Source organism: Oikopleura dioica, chromosome PAR (genome assembly GCF_907165135.1).
Source record: "Oikopleura dioica chromosome PAR, OKI2018_I68_1.0, whole genome shotgun sequence".
NCBI classification, from domain to species: domain Eukaryota; kingdom Metazoa; phylum Chordata; class Appendicularia; order Copelata; family Oikopleuridae; genus Oikopleura; species Oikopleura dioica.
This window is the reverse complement of record NC_137293.1, coordinates 1,165,283-1,182,526: the sequence shown is the minus strand read 5'-3', so window position 1 is coordinate 1,182,526 and position 17,244 is coordinate 1,165,283. Positions and strand designations below refer to the sequence as shown.

General features: G+C 40.7%; 3 protein-coding genes and 1 long non-coding RNA gene across 4 annotated transcripts; 2 read left to right on the top strand and 2 right to left on the bottom strand.

The window, feature by feature from the left end:
• Positions 1-258: 258 nt before the first annotated feature.
• Positions 259-617, bottom strand: LOC145704354 (uncharacterized). Its single transcript, XR_014134449.1, has 3 exons — positions 558-617; positions 420-506; positions 259-380 (listed from the first exon to the last, which is right to left on the bottom strand). It is a non-coding gene; the product is annotated as an uncharacterized LOC145704354 (long non-coding RNA).
• A 120-nt stretch (positions 618-737) lies between these two features.
• Positions 738-3,881, bottom strand: LOC145703573 (uncharacterized). The gene is made up of 10 exons (XM_081780950.1): positions 3,769-3,881; positions 3,393-3,547; positions 2,681-3,315; positions 2,420-2,639; positions 2,071-2,214; positions 1,869-2,019; positions 1,601-1,819; positions 1,241-1,414; positions 1,067-1,194; positions 738-1,000 (listed from the first exon to the last, which is right to left on the bottom strand). Exons 1-10 carry the CDS (start codon positions 3,797-3,799, stop codon positions 929-931), a joined length of 1,929 nt encoding a protein of 642 aa, XP_081637076.1. The 5' UTR covers positions 3,800-3,881; the 3' UTR covers positions 738-928.
• A 4,481-nt stretch (positions 3,882-8,362) lies between these two features.
• Positions 8,363-11,288, top strand: LOC145704000 (uncharacterized). Its single transcript, XM_081781418.1, has 6 exons — positions 8,363-8,524; positions 9,253-9,422; positions 9,603-9,822; positions 10,136-10,431; positions 10,541-10,792; positions 11,032-11,288. The coding sequence occupies exons 1-6, from the start codon at positions 8,421-8,423 to the stop codon at positions 11,178-11,180; spliced, it is 1,191 nt and encodes a 396-aa protein (XP_081637544.1). The 5' UTR covers positions 8,363-8,420; the 3' UTR covers positions 11,181-11,288.
• A 300-nt stretch (positions 11,289-11,588) lies between these two features.
• On the top strand, positions 11,589-13,111 carry LOC145703297 (F-box only protein 8-like). Its single transcript, XM_081780635.1, has 5 exons — positions 11,589-11,775; positions 12,001-12,127; positions 12,253-12,605; positions 12,650-12,892; positions 12,932-13,111. The coding sequence occupies exons 1-5, from the start codon at positions 11,692-11,694 to the stop codon at positions 13,058-13,060; spliced, it is 936 nt and encodes a 311-aa protein (XP_081636761.1). The 5' UTR covers positions 11,589-11,691; the 3' UTR covers positions 13,061-13,111.
• The last annotated feature ends 4,133 nt before the right edge of the window (positions 13,112-17,244 follow it).

Here is a 17,244-nt window from a genome sequence, read left to right as displayed (position 1 = left end):
GCTATTTTTTGTTTCTCTCTAAGCAAAATCTGCTGAATTTAAAAGCCGAGAGAAACATTCTTTTGAAGTCTTCCACCGGGTCACATATTTTTTCTTCTATGGCTTCCATCGCCTCCGCTGTGAAGAACACGATGTCCCCAACAATCGCGTTGTCTGGAGCAATAATGAAAAGGTCTGCGCATGAAATTTCTTCGCCAATGCCACAATCAATTTTTTCTAATTGAAAATTTTAACAAGAGCCATAAGCTTAGTATTCACCGATTTTATCAGAAGCAAGCTGGAGCTTGATTTTCTCATGGTTTGAGCCGAACATGACCTCGGTCAGGTACAAGACCCAAGTGGCGGTGAGACAGCAAAAGCAGATGAAAAACCAATGTACACTTAAAACATTCGACCCAGCTCTTCTGCTCTATTCTTACCGAATGAAGAAACTACTCTCGATGTATTGAGCTTCCCTTCTTGCCTGAAAGTTCCAAGTCGTCTCTTCTCTCCTGGAATGGCATAATCTATAGTTGAAATCAACAATGACTTATCATTTAGATCATCTTGTTCCTTACCCTCATTTTTCTTCAAAAGCTCCTCCATGAAAATAGAATAAAAATCGCACAAAAAGGAAGTGAAAAGGATTTCGAAGCTCGCGAGGAAAGCGATTTCGATCATTAGGAAAAGTCGGAGGGGTAGGATTTCAAGAGGAGAAAGAGATCTGACCTGAGTCAGTTTGATAATATCAAATTGACGAATAAAAGATTTCTTAGCCCTTTTTTTATTTATTGTGAAAGGAATAAGAATATGATTATTTTCGAGGGATACAGTAGAAGGAAAATGTAGCAGTATACAAGTCACTTTATACTGCTATGACGCTGTGTGGAAGACGAGAAGCGGTAACACGTGATTTGGCATGTTGATGATTGGGATGGAAAAAATTGATTTAGATCTTGGACGGTCGGTTCAGTTCCTTCTGGATTTGGGTTGCCAAAATGTCGGAGCCGGATTTAGATTTCTAGGGACGAGGGTAACGCTCAAATGTCAAACAAAAGATCGGATCCAAAAGATCAGCCTTTCTTACCTTCGACTTGGAAAAGCAGCTGACTCGGCTGGTGATCATCAGCGATAAGAAGAAAAGAAGAACGCATCCGAAAGCCATTCCTCCGATGATGAGGCATTTTCGGGTCTGTCGCTGCTCACGGAGAAGCTCTAGAAATGGGCTTATTAATTTTTTCTCTCTTGAAAATTATCGTACCAATTTGTTCGATTTGATCTTTGACGGAGCTGTCCAATTCAGCGGCTTGCTCAGCGATGATGTCTTCGACTCGGAGGCTTTCTTCAACAAAGAGTTTAGACGACTTGAGGACCTCTTCGACAACGACTTCTTCATCGACCTCGGTTTCTTCGTCTTCGGGGAAAACGATTGGGCCTAGAATGATTATTAGACTTATTCAAAAATCTTCCTTGATTTCAATGGAAGTTAGGGTCCCTAAATTAGGGTTAAGATTGTCTTTGATGAGTCATGAAATGAGTCAAGAAACAGAAGAGAGAAAAGAAAATTGAATGAAAAATTCCTGCGGTAAAGAAAAATGCATTTCATTTTCGCTTCACATACCAAATCCGACGGCCATATCTGCAGCTGCAATAGTTTCAGCGCTTCTTCTTGATCGTTGCCTAGCGGCTTCTCGTGCTTTGCATTGAGGGGCAGCCTTGAAAAGTGGAATCTGACAGTTGATGTCCCAGATGGCGTCCTGCTTCGATTTGGCCTCGTTGCCGAAGGATCGACCGGTGATCAAGTCTGAGCCGCTGCTGGAGCCTTGGCTGAATCGGGGGCCTTGAAAGATAATTTGTTGATGTTTTTTTCTATCAAATATTTTTCTAACCGAATTTTTGGGAGAAAGGTCCAGGGCCGCCATTTCCAGCTCCATTGATGGAGGCGAAATTTCGTCGAAGCACTTGTTCGAACAGAGTGTCGTCGCATTTTGGCGCGAAACCAAGTGGTTTAATTTCGATTTCGCAGTGGAGGTAGACGAACTAAAAGACAACCAGTTAGAGCAATCCGCGAAATTAGCCTCAAAAACGAACCTGAAGATCAACTCGACCTTGGATTCCGATCTTTGGGAACATAAAGGAGTATCGGGATTGATAAGTCGTTGGGGACTCTTCAAGACGAACAAGAGTTCCAGAAGCGGGGCAGCCATTGACAACCATGCTTCGAAGACCAGAGCTTTTTTGCGTTGGAAAACTTAGTATTTTTGCTTTTCACATTTTCGCTAAATGCTAACGTAGTTTCATTTAACCAACTTTCTGGCCACAGAACACCTTTGGCGGTTGTTTTGACGTGTTAACTTCAGACCAGCCAAAACAGTAATTTAGGGCTAACACGTCTCCGAAAAAGATCAAAATTACGAAATCGATTTTTCAACGCTTTCCTGGAAGTTTCTGTCTTGTACTTTTCTCTGAGCTCGCTTTCAGACACATAGTTCTTCGATCCATAACAGTACTTGAGGAAGGGAGTTCCGATTTCTCGGTTGTGGAGGTGGAGATCGACGAAATATCGTTTTCCTCGATGGAGGAGGGGGATGTTGTCGACCAATCCGGTGTAGTTGGCGCGATCGTAGACGGACATGGAGACGGTAAAATCCTCCTCAGTGCTATAAAGAGGATTATGTGGGCGAAGATTGGCTTTGTTTACCTTGGATCAGAGTAGGTTTTGGTATTAATAGCGAGCTTGACGAGTTGAGGAAGGCCAGCCATGAAAACGCCTCGGTAGTTGCAGGTGAAATCGAGGACCTCAGCATCCTTGACGGTGAAATCGTTCTCTACTCGCCACTTGATCTTGTTCGAAAAGATGTAATCCTGGTCTTCGATCGCAGCTTGGGTACCGCACTGGCCCATGAAGGGAGCTTCGATTCGAACTCGGTAGTTTCCATCAGCGTCTTCAGTTGCGAAGCAAGAGTTGTCGACGTCGTTGATGCTCATTAAATTTGATCCAGGTCCGGCAAGGAAGACGTTGGATGTGCTTGCGTCCCATCCTTTTGCGCGGAAAAGGCTCTTGTCGACGACGACTTCAATGTGATCATCGCCACAGGTGACTTTGCTTGGTCGGGAGCAAACTGGCACGTCTCGGGCCCACTTGCCACCTTCAATACAGCTGATTTTCATCTCTGTAATGTCGGTGCCTGGCTCGAGGACAGCGCCATCCTCAACACAAGAGATCGAGGCTGTCCAGTCATCAACGTTCCAGTTGATATTCTGATTAGCATCGACCTGGGGGAGGACACATGCATTACAAGGCTTGCAAGAGGGAACTGATGACCATTCGCCTCCCTGAAAATGAATTTTTAAAAAATTAATTTTGACATAAAATGATGATTCATTCTTAAGTATTTTATCCTAAAACACACCTGGCAATTACTGTCGATTGTTCGAGTTCGCTCGTTTTCAAAGCAAAAACCGGCCTGGCAGGAGTAGGATGCAGTGCTGCTTCCAGTTACATAATCAAAGGAAGCATAAGAGACTGATGGTGGTGGGGGACAACTGTCTTCAGCGCGGGCAGCACCTTAAAAGAGATATGAAACCTTTCCCCCTTTTTCTTGATTTTTATCACGGCATAAATATTCAAAAAAAAAATTGAAAAATGAAATTTTAAAGGTTTTCTGTCTTGATATTTTGCCAGAAGCGGCGAAAAGATGGCTTAAAATTTTCATTTTTCTTCGTAAAATCTCTATAATTTTCATGAAATTTTCTCTCCAATGAATTTTCGAACCAAAATTAACGAACCTATAAAAGCGATGTATCCGGGGAAGCGCATTTGGGTGCGGTAAAGTGAATGCTGGTCAAGCTCACTTCAGCAGCAGCCTTCTGAGTGACGGGACGCCCACACACCAGCACCACCACCGCCAAATACGCTATCACACTTGCAGAACACACACACAAAACGCCCTCAGGCCATTTTATTCAATGAATTAGGGGGGTCATCATTTTCGTCATTAACCAAGTTCCAACCGGATTCGACCTCTGTAAGAAAGGTTTTTACTTGACCTTTCAATGTTTCCTATATTGTTTTCAGCAGAAGGAATATGTTCTTGATATTAACATACAGATAAAAATATGCCTGAGGCCAAGTCTAGAGCTTGTTAGACTGGGATTATGTGACATAATTTATGTCTCTTATTGGTAATAATCAATTTAATGATTTTATTTGAATTATATTAAGAAAAAGCAATAAATGATCGTTTAAAAAAATATCTCTTTAATTCATCAAGTTGAATATAAGATTATTTATCCGCAAACATACGAGTCTAGGCAAAAAATAGCAAAAATGGAAAACACTGAAACACAAATTTATTCAAATAAGAGGCAGTAAAACGCAGGAAAGAAAGAATCAAACAAGCGAAGGAAGATTTTGTCGGTTTTATTTCTTGAAGCTTTGTGCCCGGAGACCTTGAACAATGTCCATATTTTCCTGAATAAACCGATTCATGAACATGTTCATCCCTTCGATCGCTTTTCCGTGCTCGTACTCCTTGTCATCGTGAAATTGATAGTACTCGGAGTACTTTTCATGTCGCGAGTTGGAGTCGTCGGAGTCGTAGTCAGTTCTAGAGCAGAGTCGGCCGTCACCACCCAAGATAGCGTTGATTGAGTGATCGGTGAAGTAAGACATTCTTGTTGATTTTTGTTAGATTGAATGTTTTTGATGATGCTTTGAGAGAAAGATGGGCGTTTATATATCCAAAAAATAGACAGCGATATAGATGGCGCTTCAAATTGATCCTCGATTAGGCGCATTACTTTAGTCGTAAACATAATCGTAAGGGAATTTGATCTGCTAGGAATTTATTGTATTGATCTTATGCTCGTATTGAGCATTAACTTGAACATTCATTGAGTGTGTTTCAGCTCCAGACAGATTTCGAAGACAATATAAACTTGACAACGAAACTATAAATATAATATTCGCTCAAGGAAGCGTCTGAAAACGCCAAAAAATTTTCGACAAATTTTGCGTGGGCGGCAAATCGGCTGCTGATTGACCGGTAAAGCGAATCCAGGCTTTTGATTGGTTGAAAATTTCCACGCAAAATTTGTCGAAATTTTTTGTCGCTTCCTGACACCTCCCCAAACGGAGGGATGGGGGCGAAGTCCCTTGTATAAGGCCCATGATTTGTTTATTATATAAACAGTAAATATTTTACTGTAAAACTTCAAACCAATTTTAACAAAAGTGACTTACCTTTTATACTAACTAGTTGATCCTTTTTATCGATGAAATATAAACGCTTATTCTTCTTTTTTTTATCATATGCTCGTAATCGTTATCATATGTTTGAATAAATTAAAGTCTACCGAATCAGTAAGCAACGTCAGCGATAGAACTGTCATCTCAGTCGAGGCAAAAAAGCACTGCTTTGATGATGCGGTGTCACGAAACGCTCGAGCGGGTTAAAGAAAACGGGTTAGAATCGTCTTGTTTGACACTCGATGAAAAACACTAAAAACAAGGGATCATCGAATATACGAAGAAAGATCGCTCTTCAGACAGAAAAAGCGGACTAATAAGAGTTCATGCCGGTCTTTGATCAATTTTTTTTTCGGTTTTTCATTGTCGACTTTTGGAATTTTAAGTTCAATTTTTTTTTATATTTTTATTTATCAGACACCTGCAGTAACTTTTTGAAGATATAAAACGGAAAACCAGTAGCACAAACGCACACTTGAAAAGTGCAAGTTGCAACTTTCAGGTGCGCAAAATTTGAAAAAAAGGAAAGATGGCCGATCGATGAAGAGTATCACCGCTGTGATTTCGCCATTTCCGAGTAATTATTTAAAAGCAAGATGCGACCGTTGACATTTTCAAGTGGCGCCGCTAACTTCTTTTTCAATGAAATTTTATTTTCAGTTTTGAAGATGGAAAAACATCTGTTAGCCAAATTTCCGTTTTCTGAAGAACGAAAAAATAGTTTTGAAAAATAAAGGCTAAAACCTTATAAAATTATTCAGAATAACCTTTTTCAAAAGAGGCTCTTCTGATGTGTATCTCCTTAAATAATACAGTCAAAACGAAGGAGCTTATCTGTAAGCCTCTTTATTTCCCGGAAGTTACTGACATGGATCGTCCCACAAGGTTTTTCACGAGCTCTAGAACTCCTCGAATACACGATCCTCGGATTCCCCTCTTCGTTAATCTTCTTTTCCCCAAACACGAGGACATTGGTTTTAGGAAGCGAGAAGGGCAAGTTTTGAAAACACTCTTCCCTGTCAGATTAATCAAATTTTATAACTCTATAAAAAGCATCCGAAACTCAAGTTTTTTCGCGGAAATTCGGAAGTGAGTAAATCAGGGAGTCTGAGAATGAGGCTTGAGAGTTTTATTGTTGCAGTAAACAACTCGATGATTTTTATCATCTCTTGCATTTTGACCCAGATTCAAGAGGAGAAATGATCTCCTGCTCTTCCTGGGAAAAATTTTTTTCAAGTAAATAATTGTTAAATTATTCAATGAGTTGCGGAATAAGTCTTGGATGGATTTGTATTTTCGCTTCGAGAAACTTAATTTTATAAAATATAAAAAAGCTTGAGAATTTTAAAGACTTATGGTTTTGAAATTTCTAGAGCTCAATCGAATGTCGTGAGAATATCCAAAGGATTATCTCTTCCACCATCAAGGTGATTTTCAGCATCCCCAATTTGTCCCCTTCCTCTCCCTTCTTTGATCCTATCTACTGACTCCATCCGTCAAGTCCAGGGCTCCTCGACTTCCCACGTGATCAGCTTATCCCTTCTAGTTTACCAAACACCGCGCCTCCTTTTGATCACTTTTTCAGACAACGGGTATTGTCGTTTTGCACCATTCTTTTCGAAAAGGAACCCTTTGATCAGGAATTTTAGAAGGCATCGGGCACTTGAGCCTGCTGATAAGGAATTTTTAGGAAAATGGGGATCAGTGGGGCCATTAGTTTTGGGATTTCCGGGATAAAGAAGAGGGAGTTGAAATCGAATCAACATGAATTTTGTCTGAAAAAAGGCCTATTTTTCATGAAAAATTTCAAATTTTTGAGGAATCAAATCTTTTCGCTCTCAATTAACCCAAATTATTGCGCAATAATCGACCTCGACCCACCCAAAAAAGCAGTTTTCAATCAAGGTCATGTCAAATTTCATTACGACGGCAGAAAATTTATAATTTTCGCGCCCTTGGCACATCTTCAAAATCTCTTCAATTTTCTGCTCTTCTTTTCATCAGTTTCGGAAATTGATAACTATCGAGGGCTTTTTTGATGGGTACAGATTTCGAAAGTCCAAAAAGCGAGCCCTGAAATTCTTTGCTTCTGTAGTTCGACAGTCTTTAAGGAGGTAGATATCAAAAATCGCCATTTTCTGTCGGATTTTTCTCCCAAAGTTAAAATAATAACAGCCTTATTTTACTTTGGAAACAAAACTTTCAACCTTTGGTTATTTCCTATGGACGCTGAAATCTTGAATTTCAAAAAATTTTTAACAAAATTTATCGTCAAAGATCGCTAACTTTCAAAAAATGGTCATTTAGACGACAATCGGAAAGAGATAATTGCCTGAAATAAATTTTTAGCAGAAAAATAAGGGAGTCACTTTATTAAAAAGTTGAGAAAACACTTACAAAAAAATCCGATTCTTGATATCTATCCCCTTAAAAACGGTAGACAAGGTCTATCCTGAGAATGAAAAGTAGACAGTGAACACGAGACAATATTCTTGTTTTTTTTTTAATAAAAAGCGCGAGTCTCAAAACTTCAAAGTACCACCTTGCAGCTTGATGCGTCCATTGATTGGAAATTTTACTACTTGATCGCCATTTAAATTAAGTTATTTAGCAATAAAATTCACAAAATAAATGCGCACATTCTGGAGTCTTGTGCGAGATATTTAATTGGGATTGCGTTCAGAATGCCCGAAAAGATTAGACTCAAAAGAGGAAAATTTTCTCAAATAAAATTATTCTCTCATAGTTTTATACGTCTTATTTGAATACTGTTTTACAATTTTAAGTGAACCTTTCATTTAGCTCTTTAAATAAAAAAGCCTTCACCAAATTCAATTCTCCCCAATTTTTTCAGCGATTCGATACTCTTGGACTTGAAAATCCAAAATTGGATAATCGCTAATCCTCCTTTTTCGATCAATAACCCAACAGAATTCGAAACCAACAAAATCAAAAATCAAGTGCTCGCATTTTGCAGCGATAATCCGCCCATTAAGCCCTTATCATTTTCTTCCATCATCGATTTTTTTCAAACTTCGCGCGCGCGACCAACAATCTGGGGGGTCGCGCGAGCGCACGCTTCTTGGGCGCCAGGTTCAAATTTTCGACCAACTAGAATTCCAAAGAGCAGAATCAGTAGAGTAATTCAATACTTTTCCCGAGTCAAAAAGACACATATTGAAATCGGAAAATGGATAATTTTGATTTTTCACTTGCAATTTTCGTCGGAATCGAGAGTTTTCTGTCGCTGATAATCGTCGTTGGCAATATTCTAGTGGCCCTCGCACTGACCAGGTAACCATTTTATGATTGTCATTTTTAAGGAAATGATTAATGAAATAATTTCTTATTTGATCTTGAAGCCGCTTGGTTAAAAAAAATATAACTTTTCAAAAATTTTAAATAGAAAGTCTTAGAAAAATTTTTGTTTATATTTTATTTTTAACTACAAATTATTTATTGGCTAAAATGGTCGAAAGGAGTTGAGAAAAATTACTTAGAGGAGCCCGTTTGAATAAAATGGCAATTTGAGGTCATTCTTCCGATAAGAATCAATTGCGTAAACTAACCTTCAATTTTCGCGAAGACCAAAATTTCGCAATTCCTTTCGTTGGCCTATTTAGGCAGGGGATATTGCAAGTCAAGGGTACAACTCTTGTATAAACAAAGCGCGCTTGCTTGTGTTGTAACCCCGATGTAGGGACCGATATGTTCAGCAGGGCGAAAATAGGAATTCCCATGCGGGTTTAGGGGCGATTGAGAAGTCTGAGTGAGTTTGAACTTTTGACCTTCATCGTAAAAGTTCAAGCTCTTCCTCTTATTTAAGGGTATCAAGGATAATATGATTTTTTATTTTAGAAATAAAATTTTACTTTTCAAGCAGTAAAAATTGGGTAAACAAATGTTTAGGCGTAATATTATTTTATATAACTCCTAATCCTTCCCTCCCCAAGCCCCTTAATCCCAATCCCGGTCAAGACCCTGACCCTGACCTTGGCGCTGTTTTCATTTATTTTGTTCAGGATGTTGGGCCCTGGCCGATTACGCCGGAAGTCGTCGCACGAGCTAATCCTTTCCTTGGCCGCAGCTGATCTTTGTGTCGGCTTGATTAGCATTCCCCTAACAGTTGCTGCTAGAATTGGTTTCTTTTCGACTGTTATTGCTTGCTCCGGAGCTTTAGCTTCCATCCAAGGTAAGAATCAAGAAGACAAAATTGAACCGAAAAAAATTCGTTCCAGTCAGCTAAATCCCCTTGTTTCAATTTCAAAAAGCCTTCAAGTGGCTCCCATATGCTCTCCCCTTGAATCTTGGGCGCATGTACCTGAACTGATCGATCTGAAAACGCGAAGCAAAATGTAACGAATCCTTTTAGTTCCGCACTTTGCTTCTCTCTTCGGCTTGGTGTTCATTTCAATCGAGCGGTTTCTGACTGTTTCTAACAGCAGCAGCAGAAGTCGACTCGCAAACAAGATGTTCATTGGCTCGACTTGGGGATGCTCCTGTATTTTGTCTGTACTACCTCTTCTCGTAAAATTGGCAAAAGGAGAAGATGAAGCGGTGGAAACCTGCTCGTTCGGCACCGCAACACCAAGGTAAGAGAAAATTTCTCTTCACTAAAATTCATCAATTTCAATCTTTAAAAATGTTTTTTCTCGCTCCTCATCCTCTTAATTCCAGCCACTTCCGACAAGCTTATCCGGCGCTGAGCCGGAAGCAGCGCGACGCTCTTCGCAAATTAATTCCAAATTAAAGCCTTTTAAAGTTGTTAAGGTTGTTAAAGATTTTTCAAGGGTGTCAATCCTTGAAACCAGGAGCTTGAAAAAACATATTTTTTGAGGTTGACTTTGACGGAATTTTTCCGGAAACATATTGAAAATCTCTAAGTTCTTTACAAAAAAATTTAAGGTGGTACTCGATTCTCTGCCTGGCCATCTTTATCCTCTGCATCCTCATCATCTCCACCTTCTATTTCCGCATGTCCAGAGTCGCCATCGCGGCTCAGAAAAAGATCCGAGCCCGCCGATCGACAATCATTTTCCCCAATATCAATGCGGCCCCAAAGCGGAGTTTTTCAATGCCAGACGTTTCCCGACTCAACTATCAAGTGATCCACAGCTCAAAAGCGGACATGATCTTGCATCCTTCATGCGATTTGGAAAGCGGGAGCCAGGAAACTCTTTCTTCTGGATATTGTTCTCAAGGTAAGATAAAACTCTTAGTATTACGACAAAGCTCAGTAGGAATTAATTTTACTGTTAGGGTTAGGGTTAGGGTTTTCTCAATCTTCAAATTCTTCAAAATTAATTTCAGGATCAACCGGTTCTGGCTGCGAAGAATCAATTTCCGGCGACTCCCAAAAGACCTCATCCAACTTCCAAGTTATGAAGAACAAGATCCTAGCCGTCTCGAACAAGTCCCTCCACATGATCCACAAATTTCAAACAAAACGAGATGCCCTTACCGTTTCCGAAAAAGCTGGAGAAGTGATGATTCTTCTTGTTGCGACGATTTTCTTGACTCAAGTTGGATTCTTCCTTGCTCCGTTTTTGACGACTTTTGCTGGTAAGAAAAATGAGCAGTCATTTTGAACTGAGAAAGCGCTTAAGTTATTCGAAAATTAATCTTATTTTCCTTCGTTATATAAAATTTTATGAATAAGAATAAAAGATTGAGGCGTTTTGAGATCGCAATTATGCTGAAAGAGATGGATAAAATCCATTCCATCAGCATATTCCATCAGTAACTATGCTCAAAATAATCAGAAATCATAAAACCAGATCAATTTAATAAAATTCTTTCAGCTTCTCCGATTATATCGATGATTGGTACCACTCTTCTGCAAATTAACTCATCACTCAACCCACTACTCTACTCCATGCGAGTGAAGCCGGTTCGAACAAGTTTGATGAATCTTTTCAAGCGAAGAGAATCTGCTCAATTTTATTTGTAAAGATAATATTTTAAACTGCCGAATTATTTTTTTATATAAAACCTCAAAGTTCAATATCAATATATTACCTCTGCATTAATCCTTAACTCCTGTGAATATATTTGTGTAAATATAATAAATTTGTATAAAATTATTCTTTGAATAAAGGACTCTGATGAGTACTTGTACTTTATCCATGAAAATTGAGGCATTCTAGAGTCATTTTTCTTGTTTAAATTGACCCCCTTATTTCGACAATAATCAGTAAGGTACTACAGTAGAGGCTGTTGTCCGAAGACCATCGACTGTACTGTAAAACAGTCGGTACCTTTTCAGACGTCTCACTACTAGAAGCACTTGGCATACCTTTTCGCTCATTGGTCATTTTTGTCCAATCCGCGATCACTTCTAATTCTCCATGAATTCCTCCAAGTCTTTTGTTTTCCCGAGAGCCAGCCATAAAAGATAAAACAGAAGACCTGATCGTGACACCTCAGCTAATTGAATAAGATAGGGGTCATATTCTGCCAGCATGAGCGAGCTGCTCAGAGAACGGGATTTCCTGGTTCAAGTTGGATACTGCGCTTATCAGCTGATTTCGAATAAGATATCAGAGGTATTTAGGGCTTTAATTATGAATTAAATTATGATCAAGATTCGTTAATTCTTTGTTATTATCAATCATTTAGCATTATTCTCAAAAAGATGAATTCAAGCATAACATAAATCAATCATATTAATATGACATTATAAATTTAGAATTTCATTTCATAACAAACAAGTTAAATGAAGAGCGCATAATATTTCTTGTCAATCAAATAACCTCAGTGAATATGTTCAGATCTATATCGCGAATGGCTTCGCCGACATTCTGCGACATCTCAGAATGTCAGAATCAAAAACGTGTGACTTGAGCAACTTTCCAGCTGAAGTATCGCTAAAAGTTCTAAAATATCTTGATGCGACAGGTAGAAAATAACTTATTGAGACAGAAACTGAGGGTTCAAAAGATGATGTTTTTTCGGATTTCGAGACTAAAAATATATTTATTGAATATCTTTTATGGCTCTTTTTATCCAAAAAACCTCTTCAGACTTGTCCCTCGCGAGTTGTGTTTGGTCTGAACTCGGCTCAGATGGATCCGTTTGGGAGAATCTGTGCAAAAGAACTTGGAAAATCCCCGATTCTCTTTACAAAAACAAGCCCAAAAGCTGGAAATCCTTGTATCTCCTTCTCGACGAGTCATGTGTTCAATTCAACGTAGAGCCTGAATGGGGACTCAAGTTTCTTGACGAAAAAGAGCTGCTGAAAAGAACTGATTCGCGAGGAATCGCACAGTTTATAAATGGTACAACAAGGCTTCATTGGAATCAAGTCAGGAGTTTTTTGACTTTGAGGAAGAACACTGATGTTTTGGAGCATTTGACCGGAATGATGAATTTCAAGGTCAGCTGTGTTTTTTCATACGGAATTTAAAAATTTAACTTCAGGATCAATTTTTGCCGACAAGTCTTCGAAAATTCTTCGCCATGTTCCATGTCCCAGTTCTTGGCGACCGGCAACGAATGGATACTGTTCTCGCCATCTTCTCCCGAGAGTTTTCGACTCAAAACGCTCAGGACTCCCACGTGACTTTTGATGGAGTGTCGATCATCGCCTATGCTCTGGTTTTATTGAGCGTTGATCAATTTGCCCTTGCGGGACAAATAAGAAATAAGATGAGCAAACGAGAGGTACACCCTTAAGAATTGACATTTATTTACCAAATTAAGTTTATCAAAAATACTCTACGAGCTCTTGAAAATGCTGATGCTAGCTGCGAAAAATTTACGTCCGAAGTTGGAGATTATTATGACAATGTCTACTTACTTGGCCATATTGCTCCGGAAAAGTGGGACTGATTCCCGATTTTGCCTGTTCCTCGAGGTTTTCTGTTCAAATAAAATATTCATTATTCATTAAAATCTCTGGCTTCAAAGTTTGTCGAACTCGCCGACCATTTTAGCATTTGCTTTGTATTCTTATGCTATTTTAAGCGACTTTTCTTTCCCCAAGAGACCCATGTTTAGGCCCCTCGCTTAAAAAACGCTCCATTTTTTCAAAAACCACCTACGAGATCTCTGATGCGGACGATTGAGGGGTCTATAGAAAGAGAATGAAAAGCTGATCAAGAATATGCTAGTCGTATTCTTGCAGAATTATATTTGTAATTTTAAGAGCGTAAAAACTGATTTTTGGTCGAAATTTCAACCTACGCAAATATACCCTAAATATCATTTTGCAAAATTTTAATATAGATTTTCTTGTAGAGATTTTAATGCTCTTTCAAAAGAGCCTACAAACGTCTAAATCAGAGCTCTCGTAGGTGGACTTTTGGTTTTAAGCGAGGGGCCTACCCATGTTACATCAAAAAATTTTATTAATATCTTTCGCTTTTGGTCAGCAGACTGGATTTGACTCTGATTGTCCGTAAGTTTGAACGATTTGATCTAAAAAATTTTTTTCTTTTTTTTTTCAAAGCGATGCCGAAATCGGGGAAATCTGCTACAATCAATGTGCGCAAGAATATACAACTTGCCTTAGTAATTGTAGTACGGCTTCATGTGAGATTGAGTGTTCTTCCCAATTCACTGGTTAAAGGAAATTTTATATTTGATAACGATTTTGAAGAGTGCTATTCCTCCTGTCCTTGTTTTCGCTATTATCCGAATGGTTGCGATGGATGCTCAAACAGCATTTGTCTGTGCATGACAAAATGTCCCGCAGACTGCTCTTGCCGAAGCAGATACAGTTGTCAGCCCCACGTTACAGTAATTTGCCAAAGTCAGCCTTATAATATTGAGAATCTTGGCTACGCAAGTTTCAACTACATTATTTCTGCCGATGGAGAATTCAAAGTAAATGAAAAACCGTTATTCGTTTTATATCAGTTTTTAGGAGGATCGTCAATTTGACTTCCCGCTTGATGGGACAAACCCGTATCTGGAGGGATCTGGCAGCTCCTTGCTCAAAGGAGAAATTTATTTCTTTGGCTCAATAACTCAATCGACCAAAAAGGTTTTTATCTACAATTTAAGTTCATATTGGGATCTTAGATTCGTTAGACTCCCTCGTCCCCTAAGGTCACTTGCTTATCTAGATCGAGCTTTGCTCGGTCGCCGCCGTGTATTTCTCTTCATTCGGTAATTCACGCAGTTCGTGAATTAACCTCTATTTTACTCCAGCTCGAAATACAGACGTCAAGATACTTTACTCGTTTTCTTCACTCGTCCAGATATAGAGAGCAGGCAAACTACGCTAGAAGTGGGAGATTCAGCAGAAGCTAGGATCCCTTCAGTGGTATCAGAGTAGTCCCGTTGGAGAAAAGGTAAATTTTCCGCCATCGACAACCGAAGTTTCGCAACTTGGACGCTGATTGGCCGTCAGCGGAGTCGAGGGGAACCGAATCACCAACCGCCACCGCGCCGCCGGAGAAACTCCACTCAGAGAATTTTCCGCGCCGCACCACACCAACACCACCCCGAGCGAGCGCCACCACACGAGCGCCACCACGACCCACGCGCCGAAAGTCGCGCCCACGCAACCACGCACGCACGCCGGGGAAAACCTAAAATACTGAGAAAAACATAATTCTTTCGCCACTTTTCACCAAAAATCGAGAGAAGTTTACGAAGAATCGACCCTTGGACCAGACCTTGAAATTTCGACAATCGCTGGACAGAGAAATCGTCGGGCGTTTGCGCAAAAAGGCACCTCAGCTCATCATATTGCGACTTTTAGTCGCAGTATTTTCTGAGGGCCTGAAAGGTAATCCAAGGCCCATAAACCCTTACTGCCGATATATTTCGAGCTATGGCGGCGAACAAATCACTGCTAGAAACCGTCACCGAAATAAGAAGCATAAACGATCGAGTAAACTACCTCGAAGAACAAGTGCGAAATGACGAATCACTAAAGCCAAGCCTAGAGCCCTTGATCACAGAAAGCAGAGTAAAATTAGAACAGCTCAGTACAACGCTTCTTACCTGCGAGCTCGATCAAGGAAAAGACTCTACGAATGCGACAATGAGAGAAGAAGCATGGGTGGCCACTACCTGGTCTCGTCACGTCCAAGACTTGCCGAAGCTGGACGCCGCATGCAACACATCTTTCAACACCTTCTTGGGCAGAGCCGACATTTATCACCGCGCCTACGTCCGCGACAGACCTTCACGTGAACAGCCTTTCATCGCAGCAGTGTACAGCCACTTCGACTTGAACATCGAACGCTCACTTGGAACCGAATTTCTGAATTGTCAAGACTGGAAATCGGCCAAGGCGCTGCTAGAGAAATCATTCGCCGCGAAGAGTCACTACTTACTGAAGCTAAGCGAAGTTTTCGACGTCGAATACGACCATTCGAAGCCGTTTGCACACTACACCGCCAACGTCTTGCAAAAGATGAACGAGGCGAAGCAAGCGACTTTGAACTCTTACCGACAAGAGAAGTCAGCCGACGCCGGGGTCGATGAAATATTTGACATATTCTCGACGATGATGCTGTACTTGAATCTTAGGAAAGAAGAACCAGACGTTTTCAACGCAATCCTTCCAAGCCTATCAAAAGTTTACGATATCAACGAACTCTGCCGTCTCGCCCAATCCACAAGACAGAATCGAGTTGACAGCGCGACCGTCTCCCAGCACTTCAACAGAAATAAGAACAAAAAGAAGAAGAATGCTAAGCGCGCCAGCAACGATTCTAAGGATGGGAAAGACGATAAACAACCAGAATCCAAGAAGATAAATACGACTAAGAACGTTGAAGATTTCCAACCATTCGACGTTCACTTTTACACAGTGAAGAAGAAGCGACCAGGAAAGGCTTATTTCGCTTCGGCTACCATCATTACGGGCTCTAAAAGTTTTGACGTATCGATGGAAGTCGACAGCGGAGCCGAGTCCTCCTGTCTGTCCGCTGCTTACGTTCCCGACGAATTTCTCCAGATGCTGAAGCCCTGTCCCTTCAAGGTCACCGGTTTCAGCCCAAATATTCCCGCCGAGCAGCCGATGGGTATCCTTCCCTGCCGCTTATCATTCAATGGTGGCCCTGCATTCTCCCTGAATCTCACCATTATGCCAGGCAGTAAATACCCAAGTCTACTGGGCCGCGATATACTAGAGAATGCGATGACGGACAGCTTCACAGTCGACAATAAGAATCGTACTCTCTCATTTTGCTACAACGAAGCCTTCACACAAACTGAGACTCAAGTGGTGAAGCTGGACGGAGTGAAGCGGACCAAAATCAAGAAATACTTGACTACTAGATCAGCGGTCAAGGATAGCGATCGATCCCGCACTCAACCGCCACCAAAAGTCCCAAAGCTGGACGCACCTAACAAGAACGCAGCCAGGTGCCCCATTCAGCTAGCGAAGCAAAAACTCGGAATTACCCTACCAGCAAACGCCGACCCGGGGCAAAAGAAGGTGGTCGCCGAGCTGTGTTTGGAATTCGACGACAGATTCGGCTGCGACGGTCAAAAAATGGGTGAATTCCCGTTCGAGATCGAAATCCCGACTGATGGTACGAGTCGAAACATCAGTCAACACCCGATTCCGCAAGCTTTTCATGGTCAGGTCAGCGATCACATCTCCGAACTGCTCGAAACGAAAATAATAGAAGAGATCAAAGACCAGAAAGGGTTTAACAGCCCGGTATTGCCTATTCCTAAGAAATCTGGGGAAATGCGCTTCTGCATCAACTACAAAAACAGCCTGAACAAATGCCTCTCCGACAAATCCGACCCTTACCATCTCCCAAGCATGGAGGATACGATTGCGAACATTGGACCGGGCAATAAGTTTTTCGCCACAGTTGATCTACGAAGTGGATATTGGCAGTGCCCTGTAAAGAAAAGCGACAGGTACAAGACTTCCTTCCAGTGGGGTGGGAAATCTTACGCCTTCTGCAGACTACCATTCGGTTATCGATGCTCGGGGAATATATTCTCGCGCGTCGTAAACACAATTCTCGACTCAAGCCCCACCAGGAAAAAGATGCTTTCTTATATCGATGACATAGTGTGTTTTGGGAAGACTTTCA